General features: G+C 38.1%; 1 protein-coding gene across 4 annotated transcripts in view; it reads right to left on the bottom strand.

Annotated features, from left to right (window-relative positions):
- Positions 1 to 13,714, bottom strand: part of RGS7 (regulator of G protein signaling 7) — a 243,849-nt gene that overhangs the window by 46,537 nt on the left and 183,598 nt on the right. For all 4 annotated transcript variants that reach the window (XM_075089406.1, XM_075089410.1, XM_075089409.1 and 1 more), the window contains exon 6: positions 9,396 to 9,447. In XM_075089406.1, coding sequence (XP_074945507.1) covers positions 9,396 to 9,447 — 52 coding nt within the window. The remainder of the gene's footprint in view (positions 1 to 9,395; positions 9,448 to 13,714) is intronic.

Raw genomic sequence — 13,714 nt, 5'->3', positions numbered from 1 at the left:
AAGGAACTGTACTTGCCCTGAGCAGTGCATCCAGGGTCTCCAGTGAGGCCCCCTGCACCCAGGAGCTGTGCTTACACCCAGATACTTCCCCTAGCCCTGGCTTGAGCTATGTTGTAGATATGCCTCTAACCAGCCCTGTAACTTACCAATGCTGCCCTGGCTTCCTGGCTTGTCCTTGGAACTTCCTGATCACTTGAGACACTGTCAGTGAGGACGTTGCGCCTGCCTGCACTGTTGCCACCCTCAGTTCTTGCTTACCTTCCCTTGCAGAACTACTGCTCTTGCCACTCCCTGACAAGGGTGCTGAAAAATGCTTAACATGTGGATGAATGATATGCAAGGAACAGGGTCTGATTAATAACCTCTATTTGCTAAACATGGACTGCCACATACACTGTTATTTTTAGAGCCAGTGTATTCTGATGGATTTTTCAATCAACATAATTGCCTCCACTAAAGTGAATTACATATTAGATGCTATAGCTTGTGCTTTAGAAGTGGCTGATTATCATGAGAAAACAGATTTGCCAATAATTTTAAAGGCAATATTAATACACAACATTTCATAATGAAAGATGGTCAGTGATGTCTATAAATGGGCATATGAACCACAAACCAGTACTAAAACACTCTTTGGTATGTGTGCAGGAAATACAGACTACTTGCTCTTGAAAATTCTGTTCAGGCATTCAGAAAACGTGGGCAATGTGAGAGCTTAAAGTGAGGTTGCAAAGTGTTTCAGTTGCATTAAGAGGGTGTCCGGGTTTTCCCTCTTTCAAGTTTTTAAGCTGTTACACCCCAAATAACCCAAATGGTTAGCAACCTTTGTTTCCTATTCTTGACTGTTTACTTGTACTTGAAAGCTCCTAAGAAACCTCTATAGATTTTTTCTTTAAATAAGATCATAGTGATAACAACAGGTTTCCTTCTAGAATCAGGAAACTGTACTGAGTACACATTATATTACACACAGTTACTGAAAAAAAAATGGAGCTTTCACCCAAAAGTTAAACTGGGGAATTTAGATTTGTTGCCAAACAGGGACTAAATCTTCCCTCTCACCACAGCAGAGAAAAAGCCTCAGCTAAATTCAATGGAAGTACAACTGGGCCTCTGAAGACCACGGATAATGCCACCTACACGTCCACCACCATGTACACAAACTTAAACTCCTTACATAACTGTCCTGGTGCCAGTGGTGTTAGAGCTTGATTCAGCCCCAGATGGTGGGCGTAACTTTCAGTGAACACTCATTATCTCCACAGAGGCCAGATTAAATTTATACTCTCTGTGAGTCAAAATTCTGGTTTCAGAGTCAGTGTGTACATGCCTAGTCGGTATTTAAAGAGCAAAGAAAATATAAAGTACTGCAAGGTCTAAGGGTTTCAAAATGCCCTTTGGAGCACTGACGGCAGACAGAACTACTCCCTCCACATGCAAGTGTTTGCATCTGATGGAGAATTATGGGACAATCAGCACAGAACGTGACTACAAGATGGTGAAAATAAAGCTAACTCTTTTATTTAAACATCAAGATTTCTAGGGCTATTTATACCATCCTTAGGTCACCTCTGCTTTTACTCAACAAAAAAAAAAACAACAAATTTTGCTCTTTGCAACAGCTATTGAGTCTCACTTAGTCTTAAAAAAATGATTACAACTTTTAGGTGGACAGTTGGGTCACCTTGTGTATCTATAAAAAAAATATGCTTTTTAGTAAATGACTATAGCATTAAGTTAGAAGGAAGACCACAATAGCTTGTATGCTTTGAATTGCCAAATGTTCAAAAATATAACTTCTGAACCACTTCTCCCTTTCTCTACTTTTCACTCTTTGATCACACTATTTCTCTAACTTTTAATTTGATATTAGATTTAGATACAGATTTGATATAGATTTCTTACACAATCAAGGGCAAGAAAGAAAAATTTCACACTACCAGAGAGCGCAAGAACTAGAAAACGGAAAATTCATCTTCAACACAACAAAAGTTGCCAGATGACATTGGCCTGGGAAAGTCCTGCAGGGTGACAAAAAGAGGTATGGAAGAGAGGTCACCCAAGCTACATAAACTATAGGATCAGCTAAAGAATATCCTGTTGTCAAATCTAACTTAAAATTTCATCCATTGAATTATTTTATACTTCTTGATGTTATCATAATGCTTTCAGTTTGCATTCAAGAATTTAACACCCTGCTTTGGCACCAAAAAAAAAGAGAAGTCTTTCTACCTCCTCTTAAGGCTCTCAGATTTAAGGGGCACTCAAACACGCTTGCTGAAAAGCTTCTAAGAAGAGAAGGTGCAACAAGTCCAGATACAATGATTTTGCATAAAGACCACTTCGGGCATGTGCAATCCAAGGCAAGGCTGAGGATGTCAGAAGATGGAGATATTTTCTTCTAAACTGCAAAAATCGGCTACAGGGATGGCATCAGAAGGTGGCAATTACTTGACAAAGTGGGCAATTACCCAGTGCCCACCTGGCACAGTGCATGACTACAGAAAAAAGCATTTGTTGTCACTGTTCCCCTCATGGGCTGACAGCTCTAATTTCCATATTGATAATGAAACAGACAAACCTATTTAGTTTACTCAATACAGTAATTTGAAATCAATTCTGAAAATTATGAGTTATGGTTATAAATCTCAGAACTTATTCTGATAAATTTTATGTCTATTTATAGGGGCCTAGATGCAGATTATTGATGCTTTTAAAGCAATGCTTTTAAAATATCAATGCAGAAAACATGTACTTGAGTCAGTTACCTTTTCATATGCATGCATACAAATGCATTGGCCAAACGCGTTTTCCATGCTCCGCATACTATGGAAATAAGTTACACATTCATGGAAAGAAAATTCAGGTAAGTCCGAATGTCTGAAGTGGTGAGCTGACTGGAAAGCCTGTTCAGGAAATGCCTCCTGCTTACAGAGCTCTCACTGCAGAGGTTTGTCAATGTCAGAATTAACGAGGATCAGAACAAAATTCAGGGCATACTTGGTGGAGTGAGACTTTCTTTTCATCATTTATATGACAGAGATAGCTTCTAATGAGTGAATTATGTAGCTCTGCAGAGAAATGTAATGGGATACAGATTCAGAGTGGAAGAAAACCTTGTAGGTCACCTCTTCCATCTTGCTGCTAACGCAAGTTTCTCTCCTAAAGCTCATTCGATTTGGTTCTGCCCAGATTAAATTTTGTGCATAGCAAGCACTGGCCCCAGCCACATTTTCTTGAGGGATGATTCTCCTTGATAGACTGTACTCCTCGTTTAGTCCTGCCACCAAGATCTTAGTCAATATATTCTGCATGTGTAGTTTCTCAAAGCAAAGTCACTCACTTAAGGAGCCACAACCCAGTCTTGGCAACAATTCAGTACTTTACTTGAGTCTGGTGGAAAGAGTCTGTTTCTTACAACACCTAGAAATCCAGAAAATGTTGAGACACTTTGAGACAGGTTCTTAAAGGAGGGAGCTCTATTAAGGACCTAAGAGAGTTGCTTGCAGGAGTCATTGCTGACATATTCTGGCTGACACTCGCTGTTGAAAAAATGAGAACTGGGCATCAAGATTCAAGATTTTAGAACTGCAGAGATTATTTACACTATATTGGTGAATTTATCCTCATTCTTATGGCATAAATTTTAACAAATAAATTTTTATTCATATCTGACAATTTATACCGAAGAAAATGCTACTCTGCTGCTAGTTTTGCCCCAGGCTACTGGCTCATATTTATGGATTGATTTCCAGAGATGCTGAGCACATGCAGTTTTCCAGCAGAGTTCAGCTAAGCAATAGGGCTTAATATTTCTCAAACACAAATCGTTTACTAATAAGCTGTTGCCAAGGGAATCCCGCCTGAGCATTTGGGCAAGGAAAGTATATAATGCATCTTCTGTACAGTTCTCCTTCTAACCAGTTACTCCATGGAAAATGGTGCAGCAAGACAAATGAGAGAGAAAATTCCTGAACCAATCAAATTTCCATAGAGGGATTTGGAGCTAGGCACATAAAATACAGGGGCAACAGACTCTAGAGAGAAAATTATATGAAAATTTTCAGTATGTGAGAAACATGATGTATGATTGTAATTACTTTTTGTGCACTATGTACTCTTTAGCATGACTGCAAGTTCGGCAGAGGAGAGGCAGATGAGCCAGGTGCGATGGCTCATGGTTCAGAATGGAGCAGCAGCGGCTGAACACAGAGAAACACAGAATCACAGAATGGCAGGGGTTGGAAGGGACCTCTGGAGACCATCTTGTCCAACCCCCTGCTTGAGCAGGCACACCCAGAGCAGGGGGCACAGGAACGCGTCCAGGTGGGGTTTGAATGTCCCCAGGGAAGGGACTCCACAGCCTCCCTGGGCAGCCTGTGCCGCTGCTCTGGCACCCTCATGGGAAAGAAGTTTTTCTCATATTGAGGTGGAACTTCCTGTGTTCCAACTTGTGCCAATTGCCCTTGTCCTGTCGTTGGGCACCACTGAAAAGAGTCCAGTCCCAATCTTTTGACACCCACCCGTCAGATATTTATAAGAACTGATGAGATTCCCCCTGAGTCTTCTCTTGTCCAGGCTGAACAAACCCAGGTCTCTCAGCCTTTCCTCATAAGGGAGATGCTCCAGTCCCCTGTTCGTCTTGGTAGCTCTTTGATGGACTTGCTCAAGCTCAGACAGAGACCTCAAGTAGAGGTCCCTGTCAGTTTACTCTTAGGTGATAAGAAGGTATCATTAGGAAAGAAGCTTTGTACAGACTGACATGCTAGCTGATTATCAAGAAAATGTAAGAAGGACAGATTCTTGCTTTCATAAAGATGCTGGAGAACAGCTATGAGACAACAACTTTTGCATAGCAAAGGTAAATGGTTTCCTTATTTTGCTCTAAATCAGACTGGATAACAGAGTCATGAATATTTACAGAACTGCCCCAGAAGTTTACAGGCAGCACTTATCTGACAGGAAGCTGACACTTTTAAAGGGAGCAGTTAATTAAGGATTTTTTTTTTTTCCCCTGTAATGAGTTTACCTGGAAAGCTACTGAAAATACAGCTGTTTTCAAAATTTGTCCTTCACAGCAGCAGAATTTAAGACTTTGCTTTGAATATATAGGAAAATAGTCTTATCTAGCATCATTTACAGATCACATGGTCATATGCTTTTAGACTCATGTAGCATTATCAGTTATTTACTGTGTTCTCCATAATCTACCAAGATTCTGCAATCCTCCTTTTTTAAGTTATTTGGGAGAAATGCACACACATGAAATTACAAGGCCGAAACAGCATCCTTTTACAAATATATAGATGCAGTTGACTGTTGTCTTCTAGTACTAGTCCAAACCTCCCTAAAACTGACTGCTGCACTTACAAAAGTTTATTCTGTCTCTCCTTTAAACATACTATTTTTAATATGCAGTGAAGTGTAAGAAAAGGTGTAAGTCACACACACTTTTGAGTCTAACCATCAACAAAAGTGCACTAGAGAAAAGAAGCAAAAGTTACTAATTCTTCTTCATGTCTTATATGTCTGAAATTCTTATAAGCCTCTTACCTTCTCACAACTATGTTCATTTGTTTGCCTAGGCTTAGACTTGAGCTTTTCAATCACAAAAATAATTGTTATTTTGCTGCGAATGGAATTTTTCCTTAACTTTTCATATTTCTTATTTATGTAATTAAAAAAAAGAGAACAGTAAGGAACTGAATTCCTCAAATTTGCAACAGCTGTGAGTCACTAAACCTCCAAGAGAACCTGATGTGTCCCTTGAGAACTGAGGCGAAATGCATATGGAATAACAATTTCATATGTGGCATTATATTTCCCCTTTCTGAGTTGCAATGGACTTAACAAGTCTCCATATTTAATTAATTCTTAATGACACAAACTGTTTTTAATCTCCCAGAAAAAAATCCTGTCAGTTACAAAATTACACCTGTAAGAAAAGAGAATATGGTTACGTGTAGGTCACATACTCTAGCCATTAGCTGCTTTCATTTCCAGAGCCAGCTTTCTGAACTGAGATCCAATTCCATTTGTCACAAAACCAAATCATAATTCCAGAACATGACTTAACTCACAGGAAACACAAAGTGATTTGAACTACACTGGCCTTTAAAATTATTATTGTTGTTGTTGTTATTAATGTGGACGCTTCTTTTCATTAATCAAATCCCACTGAAACCAATGGGATTCTACACAGGACAACATGTCCCGCATGGGTGGACTCCAGGACATATGGCAATAAAATGGGTACCTTCAACAGATGGAACCTAAGAACCTGCCTTTTTAAAAATTATTTGCAATTTGAGGCCTCTCTCTTGAGATCTTTTATAACATGATTTTCAGGGGAAAAGGAGGGAGGTTTTCAGCACTTTGTGAAAAATAACAGTTTCTTAAGTAAATTCAGAATGATCAGATGGTCAATATTTTGATAGTTATAATCAAAACCAAAGGCTACACAATTCCACTTTGACATACAATAAATTAATCCAAGCCCTCTTTTTGCCACCAAGACATAGTACTGCACTATAGCTTTATTATGAGAGCGTGTCTGCAGTTCTTGTCATTTTGGAAGATTCTGTTTTCCTGTCTTTTTTCTTCATATTTTCTTCAGGTAAATATTTTTAATGAAAATATTTGATATTCCAAGCTCATGTGGAACAAGAAATTACATTTTAGAGAAGGTTAACATATTATGCAAAGATGTAAAGATTATTTGTTTCTGAGTTAGCTTTGGTAATAAACTAACCCATACAGTATCTCAATCTCATTTAATTTCTAGTTTAAGATTAATTATTTTCCAGGCAGTATGCTACATTCTGGACAGTAGCCCAGCTATGGGTGAGTAATGGTAAATGGTTGGGAGTAATTTTTAAATTAAAATAAAACTGTAGTCTGTTTTCAAAGATTTGTAAAATGAGGTCAACGCCAAAAAAAGTGGTTTGCCTTGTTAATAACTTTGATAAAGTAAGATTCCACAGAAAGCCTACTTCTTGCTGGCCTTGAAAGACTATAGTCATTAGTTTTAGGAAGTGCTGTTTCAAGCTTGTTCAGGACAAGTCCATGAAAATGGAAGCGCTGCGCAGCACCATAATACATGACAAGAACAAAATGCATTTGCATATCTGTCATAACAAAAATTCTATTTATTATATTTTCTAGGAAGTAAAAGAATTACTGTGAAAATCTGCAGAATGTCTTTGGACTGTATTTGGGGTGGAATTTATTCTTTAGTATCCCCAAATTGTTTCAATCATACTTTAGATTTATTTTGGATTCTTGAATATTATCTGTTCAATTTTTCTCTATTCCTCTGATGGCCATTGTTTGCAACAGTTATGCAATCTTTTTTGCAAACACCTGTATTCAGTTCTCCGCTTATCTGCCCTCTCTTTAATCCATAGAAAGGTATTGGAAAAAAATCCTCAGGCCACAATGATAATTTCTGGGACTGGGAAGATGCCAACCTAATAAGAATGCTATTGAAAAGTTGTCTTAAAAATTTATTTTCCTGCGAAAGCTCTAGCATTAGCTGATTCTAGTAACACACAGCCACCTTTGGTAGATCTAGTGCAACGCCCTGACCCTGTTGCATGGGGGAGCTGCAGATGGGTTTCTTACAGGCTTGTACCTTTGGCTCATGGCTTGGAATGAACAACGAGATGGCAGGGTTGGGGTTTTCCCTTCCTTCACCCCTCTGCAACGTAAGAGCTTAAATTCACCAACTGGAATGTATTTTACAGGTATTATATTTAAATATCAAAAGCTCTCAAATGAGTACATTTACTGTTCACAAAGGCATCTCTCTGCATGATGATGAAACTGATCCCAAGTTTAATTCTGTATTTCTGGCATGCAAAACCTGGACAGGTTATACAAGATTTCTATTTACTGACTAAGGTATGTAGTTCATTGTCTAATCCAGTGATCAGCTGTGACTAGAAAGTTAGAGTCTCTGAATTTAGATTAAAGGATATTAATAGAAACTTTCTCAGCCTGATCTCAAGTTCAGACCTGTTAAGCATATATTTATTTACTAAAATCCCCCTGGTAATGTAATGCACATTACAGCTGAACAACTCAGTGTCTCTTAAAACCATAGCAAATTACTTCCTGATCTTTAACATATTAGAAGACTATACTGAAGTGCCCCTCTGAGAAAAGCAAATAACGCTTTCAAGGAAAGGAAAAAAACATTGTAATAAGTGGTAAATCAAGCATCTCTCCTTCAGCAACTAATTTCCTCATATGGAGTGGCTAATCACTCAGGTGTGGAATGAATTACACCTCCTTTATTGCTTTCAATACTACTTGTTGGACATCTTCAAACCTCAGTTCTTTAAAGAAAGATGAACATTTTTCTCCTTCTATAGAATGAGGAAACTGTCACCATTTTCAAACTCTACCTTGAAGGCACTCAGCTCTGCTGAGAGTCTCAGCTTGAAATTGTTTTATCTAGCAATGTATTTGAAATTAAACTGTGTGTGCTGTTTAAAGGAAGGAAGTGTCTATTGGAACCATCCATCCCTGCGGTCTTCAGGTCCCAAGGGCTGACATTGAACTCATATTACAAGTGAACATGCATCTAAATTTCCAAAAATAGAGACTTTCAAAGTCTGAGTTTTTGAAAAGGTAAGCTATCATGTACATGCTTAGTTACCTAAATAAGGGACCTGGTCTTTAGATGAGTTGGGGTCTTAAAGTCTGGATTAGAATGAATAGGGTATTGCACACAGAAAATCCATTTTCTTTAAAAATTGGGTCTCTATGTGGTGTACAGAAGACTTAATTTTGGTTATAATTTTTGTGAGTTTGTTTTAATACTTTACTAACGTTTATCTTCAGATTTTCCTGTCTAAGGACACACCAGCAATTACAATGTGTAATTTATGACTAAAAACTCAAGAAACAGGCAAATAAATAATACAGTTCGTATTAGAACACGTTAGCTTCCAACATAAATCATTTTCCACCCAGTGTATATCAGAAAAAAGTGATCTAAACTAGGCCCATCTTTGGGTCTGAATCTGAGAATAACTACTGCACAATCGTCAATAAAGTGTCCTCTGCTTCACTGAAACTTTGTCACTGTAAATAATTACACTTCCTGCAGCTCACAGAATATGTAAATGGCAAGGTAGGTTTTGATGAGTTTTGAGGCTTCTTTCTTTTCCCCTCAGATCAACTCCAAATCTGACTTTAATAAACTTTTAATAAACTTTGAAAAAAGTAACAACACATTCACTTTGATATCAGCAATTCTTGCACAGGAATTACATGACATGTAATTATATTTTTAACAGTGGGATGATTAAACAAGACAGACTACAATGACGTGTTCATTCATATAATACATAATTCCCGAAAGAAATAGGAAAGATTTCTACACTGACCATAGTCTGTGTTTTCCGGCTCCCAACAATTTGATGGCCAAAAATAGGGTGTCTATAGACAAAACAAAAAAGTGGGGAACTCAAGTTAGACAATGCAAGCATTATACAGTCCTTGGATTGATACTGGTTTTCAGAGTCAATTTACATTTTTGGTAGATCTATTGTATTGTTAACTTGACAATTTTGAAATAAGCATAAAACCAGAGAATTACTTTTGTACGCTTGTTTATGGCATTACTGTCAGAATGGCATTGAAAAAGAAGAACAGAGTGTTCCTTTTATTCTTAAAGTTAAGGGAATAAAAACCACAAGGTTAGGTAGTGAGGTTGTCTTTTTCATCTTCCCTAGCAACATACCTCTCACGTGTCCTCAAGAATCAGGATTAGAAGGTGAAAGACAGAAGTTACTTTTGGGTACATTCAGTTCTTGATTTTGGAGAGCTTTCATTAGTATATATTAATATTCAATACTCTTTCCTAGGAATTATTTGTTTAAAAATGCCACTAAACACAATGTGTTTTCATAAAGTTATCAAAGTTCTTTTCATTTGTTGAAGTCTATTCTTTTTTCCTAATTGTTTACCAATTGTGATTTAGAATGTGATTTTTTTTAATGGAACGCCAATAAAAATATCAATAACTATGCTTATTAAAACTGTGCTAAAAGCATTGTTAAAATAATTCACTTCTACCAAATGAAGAACATAAGACCATGTAGGCATTTTTCATACAAATAACTTAATTTTTTCAATGGTAACTTTTTGATAAAATGTAATGGATTATAGTATTTTATACATAACATATTTTTATATATACACATACACACATAGAGAGAATTATATATTATTTGAGCAGTTCAGTTCATCTCATTAAATATGTCGACTGGTCCAAGTGGTATTTCAAAACACAGGTGCTTCCTTAGGAAGAACTTCTGCTTTACTCTCTGTTTCTTACTGTTTTTTCTCAAAGATATCCCAGCTGCAAAAATGGAAACCTCTCTTGCTGCTCACTTGCCTCAAAACTATTTTAATGTTCATCTAGAAACCAACAGGGCTGAAGGGTAACACATTCACACCTACTGTCAGGTTAAATATATATTGTGAAAAATCTCTCCCTATTGTAACAATGACCCATCGACTTTAATAGGAGCAATTTAGAACTTGCTATTTATCAAGCAACAGCAATGAGTTTGAGGATAAAAAAGAAACTATCACAAGCTAACTTCAAAGGCTGAGATGTGTTTCTTCTAAGCTGTTTTGTGCTCTGTACTGGAGCAGCAATAAGTTGTTCTCCTATCAACTATTCCTTTGCAGTGCCACTGAAATCAGTGACCAATATAAGCACAAATGGAAAGAAGAAGAGGAATCCCTAAACAATGAACGGCAGCACTCAGCAAATCCTGGAGAAGCAAGAAGCTATAGAAGTAATTTAAAAATGTCAGTTACATAAACCATAAAGTCACCATCGTTTAAATATACAGTTTCAAACCTGGGGATGGAGCACAGTCTTTCCTTAGAGGCATGAAGTGTATCTCGGGAGAGGCCCAAGAAGAAAAGCACAATTAGATAATTTTCTCACTAATAGTAACTGTAACCTCTGTTTCCAGGTTCAAGCTGAGCTTCTGGAAAAAGGATGCAGTGAGGGTTACTAAATACATAGAAACCATGTTTGCTCAGGTAGCTCCTGAGCTGAAACTGGCTGTGGCTCAGATTTTATTTAGAGGGGAGTACAGTTATGGCGGACGATGGCTGGAGAAAGGTGCAGGGGAAGACCCCTTTCAGAAGTAGAGTCAGGAATTCTTCCAATTGTGGGTATACTTGCTGCAAATTCCATATTAAAGCTCCTTCTACGTACTTAGGATTTCTCTTGACAAATAACATATACTCCCATCCCAGCTGATTTTAAAAAATTATTTCCGTCTTCTGATTTTGAGCAAATCCCCAAATTGCTTTTGGCATTCATTTCACGTCAGGCTAGGAGGAAATACTACATATTCACGACTATATGCTTATGATATAAGAGGAGGACTCTGTTGTTTCATACATACATGAAAAGCTACCCCCAGCCAGCAAGAATACTGAAAAAAGTAGTTCTGAGAGGCTCTCTGAGACATTATATCAATCAAGGATAAATCTGATATTACTGTTTTCAGTATTTAGCTAAAATAACACATTAAACTTCTATGGGGACTTGCACATTGTTTGTGGCAGGAGTGTGGGCGCTAAACAGAATATGGGAAAGGGGCAGGATCCTCAATGTTGTGAAATTTGTGAAATGCTCACTAGGAGGCAGAGGTGTCCAAGGCTTTTCTGAAGGATGAAAAGGAGCGTCCCAATGGCAGGACCTGCTTCTAACGGAGTCAGTTCAGAGAAGTGCTGAGAAGCGTGAAAATGCACTAAGGACACTTTTTTTCCTTTCCAAAGCTGAATGAAACTTTCAAGGGAACAGACAAAGCAGATTTTGTTCCATTAGAGAATACCTGACCAAGACTTAGCAGGTGTGTAGTACTTGGAGTGAAAGCAACTGCAGGATGAGACTGGTATTCTGCAAAGACGAGCACAGCAGCACCAGGGCCAGCAGGCTCAGCCAACTGGCAGAGGAGGTCTCTCGGCAAAGTAAACCGATGGACAAAGAGATGGAAGGGAGATGACAGTAATTGAAAGAGACCATACTAAATGTCCAAATACCTTTAGGAAGTGTAGTGACAGGCCAGTGTAACCACACCGGCAATCTCCAATCAAATAAACGTGAAAAACAGATTATGGAAAAAGCACAAATTAATGTGTGTGCTGCTCAGGACAAGTCTTAGGCCCCCTGCACGACCATGTCTCTGGAGATAAAAGCAGAAAAGTTAAAAAAGAACATGAGTTTTAACTAGCAAAGCACAGGATAAGTCATAATAAAAAGTTTCAATAATGTGTTATCAGGTAAGTCAAAAAAGAAACCCCAGCAAAAGGCAAATATTATGATATGAGAAAGGGGTTCAGATAACAGTACAGATAAGTACAGAAGATTATTAGATGCCTTCCTTGTTTGAGTCTCCCAAAGGAGGGAGACTGTGGTCAGATAAAGGTCTTTCTGCCCAGGGAATGACAAGCCAGAGTGAGCTCTCCTCACTGATGCTTTGAACTGGGCAGGCACAAGCTGCCTCTGAACTGCAAGCCGTGACCCTGCCTGCGTGGTGCTCGGCTGAATATAATGGGACCTGCTGAGAGGTGCAGCTCATCAGCTCACGCACTGCAGCATGGCCGGAGCTGGCCTCCAGCCAGCTGGCTCCCGGTGGGAACAAAGTTCAAGTCTGCCTGCAATCAGCTCTGCGAACATGCCTAAAATTAATTTTGACATGAAGATAAGACTACAGGGCAAAGTATGGGGGGTGGGGGGGGAAACCAGGAAGAGAAATATTTATATGAGGTCAAACAGTTCAGGTTAGGGGCCTGATGAAATTCATCACAGAACGCTTAAGGAATTACTGTGTTTTCATGTGGATAAACTGTTTATTAGTAGAAAACTGAAAAGCTTCACCAAACTGAAGAATGACTCCTGGTTCCTCAGCACTGTGAGTTATATGAATGTGTAAATATTATGATGAAATTTTTGCTGCTGTACTTCTCTTCCTCCTGTATCTCTAACTCTCTCTGGTATCTAACTGGCAAGAGTTATCAAAAGTATTGGATTATCTGCATGATGCTTAAAGGGGTGCAAGTTACCTGAAGGGCAAGCTATACACAGAAAAAAGATTCATTCAAATAACCTTTGAAACATGGGCAGTAATTTAAAAGAAATCACAGAAGGCAGAGAAGCCTCAGAAGACTACAAGGGGAGATGTATCTTTTTCAGAAAAAGGGAAAAGCTGAGATTTCCTATATTCTAATCTTTCTAGATCTAGTGTCTAGATTGCACAATTGTTCAATCGAACAATATCAATTTCTGAATCCTTAAACGCTAAAGGTTACTAAAATTTGGATTTTTCAAAAACACATTAGGTCACTGACAGTGTAAAACCCCTACTGGGTGAGAAATAAACAGTAGATGCTATGTATTTTGACCAAGGCAAAGTCCTACATTACTTTCTTACCAGCAAGTAAAGAATTATGGTATCGCCATAACATTTGTGCTCAAAAGCAGCTACAGCTGCTGATAAAGTTGTACCCAGAGTATATAACTATCATTCACTTTCAAAGCAGGGAATGGCATTGGTGGGTGCAAAGACAAGGAAAATTCTAAAACCAGGCACAAAAAGTAATGGCAAGGGACAGGATTAAGACTTAAACAGAGAGAAAGTAAAAAAAAAAATCAAGAAAAAGCTTTTTGTAAAAC

Source organism: Phalacrocorax aristotelis, chromosome 3 (assembly GCF_949628215.1).
Source record: "Phalacrocorax aristotelis chromosome 3, bGulAri2.1, whole genome shotgun sequence".
Classification (NCBI taxonomy): Eukaryota; Metazoa; Chordata; class Aves; order Suliformes; family Phalacrocoracidae; genus Phalacrocorax; species Phalacrocorax aristotelis.
This window is presented reverse-complemented; position numbering and strand designations above follow the sequence as displayed.